Source organism: Desmodus rotundus, chromosome 8 (genome assembly GCF_022682495.2).
Source record: "Desmodus rotundus isolate HL8 chromosome 8, HLdesRot8A.1, whole genome shotgun sequence".
In the NCBI taxonomy this organism is placed as follows: domain Eukaryota; kingdom Metazoa; phylum Chordata; class Mammalia; order Chiroptera; family Phyllostomidae; genus Desmodus; species Desmodus rotundus.
The window spans coordinates 47,052,178-47,065,988 of NC_071394.1; the positions used below are offsets into that span (position 1 = coordinate 47,052,178).

General features: G+C 35.2%; 1 protein-coding gene across 1 annotated transcript in view; it reads right to left on the minus strand.

Moving 5' to 3' along the window:
• The window catches only part of RP1 (RP1 axonemal microtubule associated), a 293,397-nt gene that overhangs the window by 204,359 nt on the left and 75,227 nt on the right, over positions 1-13,811 (minus strand). Inside the window, exons 9-12 of the mRNA XM_024572510.3 lie at positions 6,748-6,823; positions 5,821-5,897; positions 5,683-5,714; positions 5,382-5,511 (exon numbers count right to left, since the gene is read on the minus strand). Of these exons, the coding sequence (XP_024428278.3) occupies positions 5,382-5,511; positions 5,683-5,714; positions 5,821-5,897; positions 6,748-6,823 (315 nt within the window). The remainder of the gene's footprint in view (positions 1-5,381; positions 5,512-5,682; positions 5,715-5,820; positions 5,898-6,747; positions 6,824-13,811) is intronic.

Here is a 13,811-nt window from a genome sequence, read left to right on the forward strand (position 1 = left end):
GTAGAGTGTTATTGAAATGAAGAAAGAACCAGGAAGCAGGAATTCTGACATTGACTTATTAGAAAACTGCAGACAAATCATTTTGTGTCAATCTGTCTAGATTTCTCCATCAAGGAAATGAGCACGAGAACTCTTAACTATTGTTCAGGTGATTCTTTAACTGAGTGAACTAATGTGTTATTGAAGATATATGATTTGCAAATATTTTCTCCCATTTTGTGAGTTATGTTGTCATTTCTTGATAGTATTCTTTGATGCACAAGAGGTTTTAATTTGATGATGTCTAATCTATTTTTCTTTGTTGCTTGTGCATGTGATATTATATCTAAGACAACACTGACTATTCCAAGGATGTATAGATTTACACCTACATTTTCTACTGAGTTTTATAGTTTTAACTCTTACACTTAGATCTTTGGTCCATTTGAGTAAAATTTTACATATGGTGTAAGATTCTACTTTTATTATTTTGCATTTGGATATCCAGCTGCCCCAGTATCATTTGCTGAAGAGACTATTCTTTCCCCAATTGAATAGTCTTAGCACCTTGGTCAAAAATTTATTGACCATAGATGTGCTGGTTTATTTCTAGACTTTTATTTCTATTTGCCTGGTATATAACTAAAATTTTCTGTATATTGTGATGATTTGACATCTTAAAAACCTTTCTGGCTGAGAGACTACTCCTCCCTGGGTTAGTCAATTCTTAAAGATAATAAAAGGCTCAAACTACAGCACACTTTTGATATTCAAACTAACAAGTCCAGAGCCACACCTCCTCTTTCTGTCCCTACACTCCCCGGGGCAAAGATCTTCTGCCTTATTCATTGCAGGACCAAGACAAAAGCAAGTAGAGATCACCTCTATGGTTCAAAGCTAACTGAAATTACTCAAATTGGTCAATTATAAACTGTTTGCCCCACCCTGTCTTATGTTTCCTGTGGAAACCACAATAAAGGCCATGGCCTGAGGGTTCCTTCACTCCCATCTTCTGTCTCCGGACCACCTTGGTGTTATTCGACAAGGTCCTGAGTGACATTCTATGCCCCCTGTCTCTAGAACCTATGAGTATAATGAATTTTGTTTTTCTGAGCCTTTCCTGCATCTTCTCTTGTGGCTTCACCTGACTGACCATCTCAAAAGAATACAAAACACCATTCCATCGATCTGTACTTCTATCTTTATGCCAGTATTGTCCTATTTTGATTCTTGCAGCTTTGTAGTAATTTTTTAAAAATCTGAATCTTCCAATTTCGTTCTTCTTTTTCAATATTGTTTTGGCTATTTGAGGCCCCTTGCAATTCCATACGAAATTTAGAATTAGGTTTTCCATTCCTGCAGAAAAGGCTATGATATTTTGATAGGGATTACACTGAATCTTCAGATCACTCTGGGGAGTATTGTCATCTTAATAATATTAAGTATCCTAACCCAGCAACACAGGACTTCTCCCCACTTAAATGGGTCTTCTTTAATTTCTTTAAAAGAGGATTTATAGTTTTCAGGGTAGAAAATATGCACTGCATCTTCAGGACTATCCAGTGCACCACAAAAAAGAACATGAAAGTTCAGATTAGAGACAGGAGACATACTGCTTTTTCCATTCCTGGCCATTACCATAAGGCAGTATGAAGGGAATGTGGAAGTCATCACAACACCAGAGTGAGAAAATTCCAAGGGCAGCTATCTTAACAGAACTGTGTCTGACTGGTATATTAGATCTATTGCTGTGTAAAATACTACTCCAAAACTTTTGCAGCCTAAAACAAATACTTACTACTTTATAATTTCTGTACATAAGGAATTGGGGAGCAATGTATCTGGGTTTCTTGTGAGGCTGCAATCAAGTTGCTGGTTAGGGCTGTTGTCATCTAAAGGCTTGACTGGGACTGAAGGATTCTCTTGCAAAATGTCTTACTCACATGGCTATTGGCAAAAGGCTGTGTTCCTCATCAACTTGGCTGTCCACGGAGATGCCTGAATGTACTCATAACATGGTTGTTGGCTTCCCCCAGAGTGAGTGATCCAAGAGAAAGCATAGGAGAAATCTGGAATATCGTATATGGCCTAGCCTCGAAAGTCACACAGAATCACTTCCACCATATTCTATTTGTTAGAGCAAAGTCACTTAATCCAGCCCATACTGAAGGGGAGAGGAATAGGCCCCACCTCTTGAACAGGGTAATACCAAGTAATTTGTGGACATATTTCAAAACTGCCACACTGAAGTATGCAGTCACCTCTTCCATATGGCCTATTCTGACATAGTACCAAATAAACACTCCAAAAACAAAAAACAAAAACCCACTAATGAAACCCATTACAACTATTTACATAAATCCTTAGAGACAATACAGAGAATAATAATGACATTAGAAACTTCTAGTAATATGATATAGTGTACATTTTAAAAATGCATGCTGGAACTTTTAGGAATGTATGTCAGGTAAATCTGAACTTAGATTATAATTTTTCCTGAAAAATAATACTGTAAAATGAGAAAACATGTGCATCTAGATTTTACAGTAACTCTTTTGAAATTATGGGTGATGGGAAGTTTTTGAAACTGGTCCTGACATAAAGTTGCTGTCTAGGGTTTAGAGTTAAAAACTGAATTGCTTTGGTTGTCTGGTACCTCCCTTATTTCTAAGATGCTGCACTGAAGACCAGAAGACTTGTTTTTAATTGCCATTGTTAATGTTGATATAGTATTGTGTTTAATTGTGTTTAATACCTGTGAGCTTATGATCATAAAAGGAAGCTCCCCATGGTATTTCAAGATCTTCTCATGCTGTGTGTCTGCTTTTAGGTCCAATATTGCCAAGAAATGGTTCAGTAGCTCTCAGAGAAATTGAGTAGGGAAATAGCTAAATTCACAACCAACTTCATAAATAAATAGAAGGATTGGTTCATGGTGATAAAAATGACACTGTTTTATGGAGTAAAAATTATAAGCCAATATATCTCAGAGACATATTTTCTTGAAAAATGTCCATGGGTCAGCATTGATCATTGCCACGCTCTCCAGAGAGAGAAAATCTGATTCATGGGGGTGGTTTTAGGAGACACACAACATAACATCAGGAAATAATGCTGCCAGTAATTACACACATAAAGGACCTCCGGCTGCAAAAATGTTAGTATGTCAAGAAAAATTACTCACACTACCATACACCTGTTTTTTTAAGACTATTTATTCTAATATATATTAAGATGCTAGAAAGACTTAAGTGTAAAAAGTTTGTCTATTTTCATCATCTACCAGTTAGTTTGGTCTACACAGGGACTCATATATGTCTGGCAGTTGGTGCTTGTTTCAGGTTGGTAATGATTCTCTTTCTCTCTCTCTCTCTCTCTCTCTCTCTCTCTCTTCCTCTATGTCTCACTCTCTCTGTCTCTCTCCCTGTCCCTCTCTCCCATAATCCCAGAGGAGTAAAGGTAAAGACCTTTCTTTTCCTTCCCAGGAAAAAATTGCTTACATTCCAAAATAAAGAGAGGTTCTCTCTGTCTCTGTCTCATTCTCTTCCCCTTTTTCTGGAGGGACGGATAGGCAACCTTATATAAGATCAGACTTTCCTAATTCTCCTTTAATGCACCTACCCATTCATGTAGGTAAGAGCCTGGTACCATCAGGCCCTTACCTCATGATGCTGTGGGATTGGAACTTGGAGATACAATGCCTATGAGAAATAGTCTTGGTCTTGGACTCTGCTGTCATATTTTCTGCAAGTAGGATAAAACTTAGATCCTTCAGTTTCTGATTTAACAATGAGAGATATTTTTGGGACCACATTTGGACATACAATCTACTATACTGAATAAGAGAAAAGAACATCAGCATTGGCAGCAGGAGTTGCAAGGAACAGGATATGAGGGGTCATTTTGACTGATCTAAGTAGATAACTGATCCTAAATAGGAACCAACAAGTAAGAAAAATGTCTAAGGAACAGATAAATTTTGGAAAGAGAAACTACTAGGAAATATTCTTAGATTTCCACATATTTTCATAGAGAAGGAAGTTGAATTATTCCCTGGGATCTCTAATATGAAGTGAAGGAGACTACCTTTTGAGGAAATGCTGTATAGGTTAGCATCTCCAACCAGCACATCCAGGAGGTTATTTGATCACTGTTTATAACAAATTACAGAGATCCCTTATCCCTTATCCATGGGGATATGTCCCAAGACCCCAGTGGATGCCTAAAACCACAGATAGTACTAAACCCTATATACACTAGTTTTTTTGCCTATACTTACATGCTTACGAAAAACTAATTTATAAATTAGGCAAAGTAAGATATTAATAAAAATAACTAATAATAAAACTTATAACAATATACTGTAATAAAAGTTATGTGAATGGCTTTGAGTCCATTACTAAGTAAGATAGGGGTTACTTCAACACAAGTAATACAATATCACAGCAACCAGATAACCCAGACGGCTCAGGCAGGTAGTAAATGCAGCGTGCAGATGCTGGACAAAGGGATGGTTCACGTTCTGGGCAGGACAGATCTGGACTGTGGGAGATTTGATCACACTCCTCAGAAAAGAACACAATTTAAAACTTATGGATTGCTTATTTCTGGAATTTTTGGACTACAGGTAACTGAAACTATGGAAAGCAAAACCATGTAGAAGGGGGACTACTGAACAGAAAAGTTACATTCATAAATGCAGCAGGTAAATCTTGTTTAAACAGTAAAGGTATAAATTTCAAGGTTTGGAGGTTTGGGTTTATAGTCAAAGGGCTAACATCAGTTTACTCCTTCTTCTTTAATTGTTATTCTCATGGCTTCATGACATGCTGATTTTAAACATTAAATCTAGTTTTTCTCTGCCTACTTTTCCTCTGTACCTTTATTATGACAGAAGCTACAAACAACCAATTTTGAAATTTTTATATGTATTTTGTCTTTCTCATTACATTTTGAATCCTGGGAATTCAGAATAATGTCTTAGTTACTTCTATGACCATCAAATTTTTTAACACAGTGTTTTGAACAGAATAGGCTCTCAGCATGTAATAGAACCAACTTAATTCCTTAAATGGCCACATCGTGTAAGAGCTACACCACTGCTTTTTATGAACAGTTAATGTTAATTGCCTACATTTTTATGCTTCAATTAAGTAACATCAAATATGTTTTTCATGGTGTAATGTTCTGCATAATGACATTGTCTGCCTAGATTTAAAGCCTGCCATCTATTGATCATTTGTATTAAGGCAGATAGTGAATTATTTAAATGAGTCAATACTGGTATAAAGCCATCTGAAAAAGAAGAAGCAAAACTACAAATTAAACTGAATCTAGAAATCTGCCCTTTTTCCAACTCCCAAAACTGCCATAGCACCACATGCTTTGCTCAGTGATTTTACCATATTTGTCTGTCTTCTCTCCAATTGCATCAACTGTGCCATCTGGATGCAGACGGACAAATCCTCCAGCAAGCCTGTTGTAGAATTGAAGAGTATTTCCCTTCTTAAACTTCCAGCTCTCTGCAGCCCACTAAATAGGAAAACAAACAAACAAAAAAATACCACTATGAGAAGACAAAGAGAAGGTAATTACTAAGAAACACCCCTCACTATACATCACATTCTATTTTGTTTTAACACATCAAATAGCTATTTGAACACCGTTTGTACCAAATAATTTAAGACCCAAAGGAAAACTTACTGTTTCCTTTCTATTATGTTCGAGCTTCTCCCCTGAGGATTTAAAGGAAAGAGAGGACTATTAATTTCGGCCATGTCATGCTTTCCTCAATCATCATAAAACAGAGTTCTTCAAGAAATGTGAGGACATGACACTCACTTGCAGAGATAATACTGTTATCCCTGGCATATAGTTCTCTGACAATTTTACCATCATCTTCCCCTTGATCCAGCCATCTGTTGAAAGAAAAGTGCACTGAGTATACTCTGGCTTTGTATTTACACTAACCACAGGCAATTATCTAGCCAAGCCAGAAATAATGGATAATGGACATTGAAAAAAGCCATCAGTATCTAGCTGGTAAAAGCAGAGTAGAAAATGGAAAAAAAATGCTTGAAATGGCTGTGAGAGTGCAGGGAAGATAGGAGAAGCTACTAGCAGGTAAGGATGAAATGTTTGCCCTTAATCCACAGGTGCATTAATCAATCAGTCTGCCTAAGTCGTACATTTTTACATCCACTGAACCAATTATTTTATCCTGTTCTTTGGCAGTAATTAAAGTTCAAACTGTACCAAATTATTTTATAAATGGCTATTATTGATTCCATCAGAAAAGAAGCAGGAGAATGTTGAAAGAAAGAGCAAATCTATCACCACTATTGGGAAAATAACCCAAAAATCAAGGTCTGATGACAGTGAATCAGCAATGTTATTTTTCTGTAAAAAGCCATATACAACATTCATTTTGTACATTTATTTTTTAATCTAATGTGGGACCTAGTCCAAATGGATTAAGTTTTCTTAACAGAGACTTTCATTCTCCTTGCTAATGTGATAAAAGAAGTTATATTTTACAAATCTATCTTAACTTCCCAAGAAACATTTAAATTTGTATTATCAGAAATAATGATAAACATAATGGATATCTTTCTAAATAGAAGACATAGTACCTAAAATTAATGTTCAGAAAAGTCACCAATAAAACACTAATAACCAGGAATAATTGAATAAGCTATCCATTTCTCCAGAACCTGGAACTGACTAATGTGAAATGAATTTGTACAATGTAAAAGCATGCTTACAAACCTGTGACAGAAGAAGGCATATTCATGGCTGGTTGTGGGATCCCTGATTACAATATCATCAAGAAACCAACCATTTCCTAAACACAAATTAAAGAAAGAAAAATGTGGTATGAATACTCATATACATCTAATCTATTTTCAAAATACTTTCTATTTCTAAAACAGACACCTTGAAAATTACAATGTCTATATATATGTTTTGTTATAAAAATGAATAGTCATCCAGAAATTCTGTCCAAGCACACAGACTGAGCTGGTACACATGAAGCCAATAATTTTTATATGTTTAATTTTATGTTAATTTTCAGACTAGAATTGATTAAAATATCATTTCATTTTATTTATAGATAAAGTAGAATATTTTAACTAGTTATAATGGTTTTAGCTATATAAAGAGCCAGCTCAAAATATAACCTCCTCTAATTAAAAGTCCTTAACCTGATGATTTAATACTTACCAACTGTTGAATAAAACACTGTTTTCATTGCTTTTATTTTTTGAGATGGGCAGGAAGGGACAGAGAGAAAAATCTTATGCTCATATACACCCAGACCAAGGATTGAACCCAAAACCTAAGCATGTGCCCTGACTGGCAATCAAACCTGCAACTTTCCGTTACAGGACAACACTCCAACTAACTGAGCCACACCAGCCAGGGGGAATAAAACTCTTTAACACAGCTGATAAGGGTCTGAAATGCTTGGTCTCTGCTTGCATTTCAGCTCCATCCCTCATCACAAACTGCTATCATTGGGTAATGCCAAACTGCTCATATTCCCTAGATCAGTGGTTCTCCAACTCTAGCATGAATCAGAATCACCAGGAGGGATTAGAAAAACAGAGACCACTGGGACCCATACTGAATTTCTGACTCAGTAGGCCTGGTACAGGCAACCTAAGGTAACTAACTGCTGACCCACATTGCCCCAAAGGAGTGTCCCAGGATGCAGGCTCTCCATTGCTACAGCTAGGACAACCCTAAGCAAACCAAAATAATTCCTCGTCATAGTAAAGACCCCAAGAACTGAATTTTTAACAAGACCCTGGACAATGCTGATGATCCAGGAATCACACTCTGAAAACCACTACCAGAGATTATCAATATTCATTAATCTATGCCTTCACACATGCTGTTCCCTCTGCCTGAAACATCATCCCTCAAAATACTTGATTTCATTACATTTGTGTTACAAAAAATATGAATTGCTTGTCTTCTTTAAGGAAGTAATAGAAAATGTTATCAGAATTCTAAAATGAGTTTCATGAGCTACTGAGGCGTCTACAATGAAAACTCTTGGAGTGATGAGGTGTAGATTTTTTTAATTAATAGGTTTAATTAGTAATTAGTTTTAATACAATTCTATAAAATATATTATCTACTTTTTAAAAACACATTTTTCCATATATAAGAAAAATCCAGGACTGGATTTAGAACTCAAAAAAGATGAGGTTCTGACAAAAGCCAGGCTGTCCCTGGGTGGATTAGTCAAGAATAGGAATCAAAGATTTATATAAAGATCTACCGAAATGTAATACTTTCTTATACAACACATACAATAAATACCTTTTATCATTCAACACATTATTTACCCCTTAATATAACATTTATTCTTTATTGGACTAGATTTTTAAAAATGAACAAAAAAGGTACTGAAACCATATACAGCTCCAGCACCTGCTAGAAAAAAAAGAAAAAAAGAAATTAGTATCGTCTATACATTTTCCATCTTTTTTATGCCTAGATATAGCATGCCCATATGTACTCCAACTGGGGTCCTAATATGTAAAGCATTGTTGTTCTGCTGTGGCAGAGACAAGACTGTGTGCTCACTATACTATTTCCTCTTCTGCTTGTACAAGCAGATTACATTTCTCAGCTTCCCCTGAAATTAGGTAAAGGGCCATATTATTCATTTCCTCTTAGTGGAATGTGAACAACAATAGTATGTCAGTTGCAGGTCTAGCCCTTAAAAGCATTCCCCACATTCCTCTAGCCAATTTACTTTCTGTGGTGACCTTGGAAGCAAGGTGCAGCCAAACATTGGATAGGACCTGACTTCTGATTCACTGCTTAAAGACCAGCTGGCTGGAAAATTTTCCAACTCACATCAGACTGGTGTGTAAAAAAATAAATATGCTATATAGAGACCTCAGATTTGGGGGTAGTTTATTACAGAAGCTAGTGAGCATTAAGTACCCAAAACATATGCTTGCTTTGTTCACTGGACATTATATATCGGCATTTACCTGTTTCTCCTAAACATTTGGATAACATAATTTCTAAAGTTGCATAGCATTTCAGAGTATGTATTTACTGTATATAATACATTTCCTATTGTAAGACAGAGACTTCTTACACATAATATAGTCATAATTTTGAGTATGAATTTTATATATATTTCTCAATATTTTTGGATAGCTTCCTAGAAATGGAATTATTGAGTCAAGTATTATTTTCAGATAATACTTAGTAACACTAATCACTGATATTGCATTATTTGTCTACAATTCATTCTCCCCCACTGTATCCCACTGACTTTAATCTTGGCCATTTGATTTGATTTAGCCAGTGGAATGTGGGTGGAAATAACCATATGGCTGGTTCCAGTTACAGTCTTTGACCATTAGACCAGCATGTCTCAGGTAGCATTACTCCGCTTCGATTCAGATATGAAGACATGTGGTACACACATGACCCCTCATAAGAGCCAGGAACCCAGCAAAGTCCAACCAAGAAAAGACAAAAGACAATGTAAATATGAAATAAATATTGTTGTAATTAACTGAGATTTAGGGGTTATTTTCTATATATGAGATCTGTCCAAAAAAGTCCAGCCATTGTTGAGGGTCTATTCAGAAAGTATCCAACCATGTAATATGAAAAATAAGGACATTTATTGAAGAAGATACAAGAAACACTGTACACAGAACAATGATGCCTCAGTCCCCTTCAGAGTAACAGCCATGGGACCTCAAACATTTCTCCCAATTGTCATTAGCTGCCCCGTCATATTTTCCTGCATCTGGTTGACAGTCTGAAATTTCTTCCCTTTCAAAGGTTATTTTTAGTTAGAGGAAAAGCCAGAAGTCACAAGGTACAAATACTGGGCTGTAGGGGGGCTGAGTCACATGACTGATTTTATGTTTCTCAAAAAAACTTCACAAGACCCATGAAGCATGAGAGGGGCATGTTGTCATGATGAACCTGACAAACACTAGTTGCCCCTAGCTGCTGCCTTCTGAATCATCAAAATAGTTTCTGCAGAGGAATGTTCATTCATAATGCAAAATTTGATGCAGATTCATTGCTCTACAGGCTCAGTCATTTTGAATGCAACAGTCACACAGTACACATGCTCACTCAACAGCATCTACTGCCCCCGGTGACTAGTCCAGTGAAATTGTCATTGTTCACCCACGCGCATTCTAGTTCACTCTCTTTAGCTGCCTGTTTACAATGATGTTGCACATTTAATAAATGGTTTTAAATTATACACTGATCAACTTTATCTGACCAAAATTCAGTAAGATGGAAAATCAATAACAAAAAGTTTGTCAACATGCCATTCCCTACCCAAACAGACACACTCTCATACTTTAGAAACTACAAAACACACTTCAAAATAATTCATGGATCAAAGGAGTTATTATTTTTAATTATTAAATATTTATATCTAAATCAGAATGAAAGTAATATATATTTGTTTCACCATCCCATTTGTGTATATATACATATATAAACATATATTTATATACATAAATACATATTCTATATAGTAATATATATACACAAATAAGATGATGGAAAATGAGAGAAAAAAATGAAAAGTGTAGAACAAACAGGATAAGTTCAGGAGTTCTAAATCTGATTACTATTTTTTCCACAAATACATAAAGGAGAAAATGAAAGGGACAATTAGAAAATTCCCTACTACTGAACAAATGAGTTTCCAAATTATATGGTCTAACTAAGACTCCAGAACAATAAAAGAAAAAAGCCCACATCAAAGCACACTAAAGTGAATATCCAGAATAATAGAGATGTACAAATTATAAATGTCTCAGAAACATTTAAAAATTCAATAAAGTGGCCTGGAATCATGTACACCCACTCTCAAGAAGCTGCTGATTACCATGTCCCACTAAAATAATAGCAGAAACTAAAGGGAAAACACAAGAGGCAGGAAACCAGTGGCTGAACACTGCAGACCTCACTTTGGCCTTTCTACAATGTTCAAGCCACTGGTCCCCTGTGTTAAAGAGAAATCCCTAGGAGACAGCCCCAGGGCAGGCCTAGAGCACAAGGAGTCTACATTGAAAGGAGAGAAAGGAAAATTTTAGGAGGGTGATCTCTGAGAAAGAGATAAAACCAAATACCTAAGGTGTATGACCATGGTGAGAAGAGGTTTAAACTTATAGAAAAAAAACCTTGAGAAGTTAAGAATGGATAGAAAACTAATGAAAACAAATACACAAACAAACAAACCCCCAAAAGTTTGTTATTAACTTTAGGGGGGGAAAGATTGCACAATAAGAAATTCAATCACATAGTCCTTCTGTGAATAATGCTTATATATCCTTTAATGAAGCAAACACTGACTATTGATCTAAGGCAAACTGGTGACATTGACTCTAATAAGAAGATAGAGGGAGAGGAAGGATGATAGAGCAAATCTTATCTTTCATGTTGATAGTAGATAAGTCAGCAGTAGATAACAGTTTAACTGAAATATCAAGAAATGAAAATATATCATGTCAATTAGAAATAAAGAGATAAACACCAAAGGAAACTAATTAAAAAGTGAAAAACTAGTTATATTTGTAGGGTGTAAATTAGAGATGGCAATGGTGGGACTGGATGTTGCTTTTATTGTAATCCTGACTGACTCTTTAGGTGAAATACATGTAGTAATCTGTGTGATGCCACAAAATCAGTATTTAGACAGAATAGATATGTTTAAGTGTACATATTAGTAAAAGCTGAAAATTAATGAGCTGAGAATGCAACAAGAGGATTTAGTAGAAGAACAGTTAAGCCAAAGATAGTAAAAGAAAATAAATAATGAATAGTGGTGAAATGAGAGAAAATCAAAGAAATAAAGAAACATGGATAGTTAAAACAGAAGCTAAATTTTTGAAATAAATACAACAGATTTTACTTTTTCCATTAAAAAATAAATCAAAAGGGACTATTAAACTTCAAGAAATCATAAAAGAATACTCTGAACAAGTCTATGCTAATCAACTTGACCACTTAAATGGGAAAAAAACATGAATTATGAAAATTAACACAAAAATAAATTGAAAGTATGAGTAGACATAAAACATAACAGAAATTGAACTAGTCTCAATATCAGAAAATATCCAGGCTTAAAGAGTTTTAAAGATGAGTTTTAATAAATCTTGAAGGCTTTATTAATTTTTTACAATAACTCAGTCAAGAAAATAAAGAGAGAATGAAAACAAAACTCATTTTTTGAAGTTGTAAATCTTGATGCCAAAAATGTAGGGGATAGTATGAGAGTAGTAGTAGTCATAGTCTTTTTTTCACCATAGTCACCATACTCTTTTTTTCTAGTAGTAGTCATAGTAGTAGTAGTACTAATTGATAAGATTTGCAGAACTCTTTATACATGTCAGGAACCACTACACAGGTTTTTTGTTCTTGTTTTCTAACAGATTTCTTGAGATATAATTGATATACAAAGAATTTCTTGAATTTAATGTACAAAATTTGATGAGTTTGGACCTATACAAACATCCATGATACCATCGTCACAGTCAAGGTAACAGACATACCCAACACCTCTCAGTATTCTTATGTTTCCTTGCTTTTTAAAAATATGTATAGGAATGGTAAGAACACTTACCATGGCATCTGCCCTCTTAAGAAATTTTGAAGGACACGACCCTATATTGTTAACTATAGACACTATATTGTACAATAGATCTCTAGAAATTACACAGATAGAATAACTGAAACTATACCTATAGAATAGCAACTCTCCATTTCCTCCACTATAATGGTATATAAGTACTAACTTAGTCTTGAAACATGTATATAGTGCTTGTTATTTTTATTGTTAGACTGTTTTCCTGTGTTTATTTCTTTCCTTTCTTCTTCTTCCTCTTCCTCCCTCTCCTCCCCCTCCCCCTCTTCTTCCTTCTTCTTCTTCAAGCAAGCCCTTTAACATTTGTTGCAGTATTGGTTTGGTGTTAACAAACTCCTTTAGCTTTTTTTTGTCCTGGAAGCTCCTTATTTCTTCTTCAGTTTTAAATGATGGTCTTGCTGGGTAAATTAACCTTGGTGGTAGGTCCTTGCTTTTCATTACCTTGAATATTTCATCCTACTTCCTTTCAGCTTCAAATGTTCCTGTTGAGTAGTCAGATGCCAGTCTAATTGGTGTTCTCTTGTAGGTAACTACCTGCTTTTCCCTTGCATCTTTTAAGATCATCTCCTTGTCTTTAAGCCTTTTTATTTTAATTAACTTGTGTCTTGGTGTAGGCTTCTTTGGCACTCTCTGAGCTTCCTGGATTTGGGTGTCTTTTTCCTTTACCTGTTTAGGGAAGTTTATGGTAATTATTTCTTCAAATATGTTCTTGATCCCTTGCTTGTTCTCTTATCCTTCTGGCATTCCCATGAGGTGGATGCTGCTACACCTCATGCTTTCTCAAATGTTTCTTAGGATTACTCGTTTTTAAAAAATTCTGTTTTCTTTTTGCTGTTCTGCTCTGCCTTGGTGGGGTTTTTTTTCCCTACCTTTTCCTTTAAATCACTGATTCTCTTCTCTGCTTCATCAAACCTACTGTCTATTCCTTCCACTGTATTATTTATTTCAGATATTGCATTCTTTATTTTTAACTTGTCCTTTTTAAATAGTTTCTATGTGTTTTTTAATGCTGTTCAGTATCTTCCCAATCATTACTTTCAACTCTCTATCTGATAAGTTGCTTGTTTCCATTTCATTTAGTTCTTTTCCTGGAAAATTCTCCTGTTCTTTCATTTGGGGTCTGTTTCTTTGTCTTCCCATTTTGGATGATTCTTTGTATTAGTTTCTGTGTATT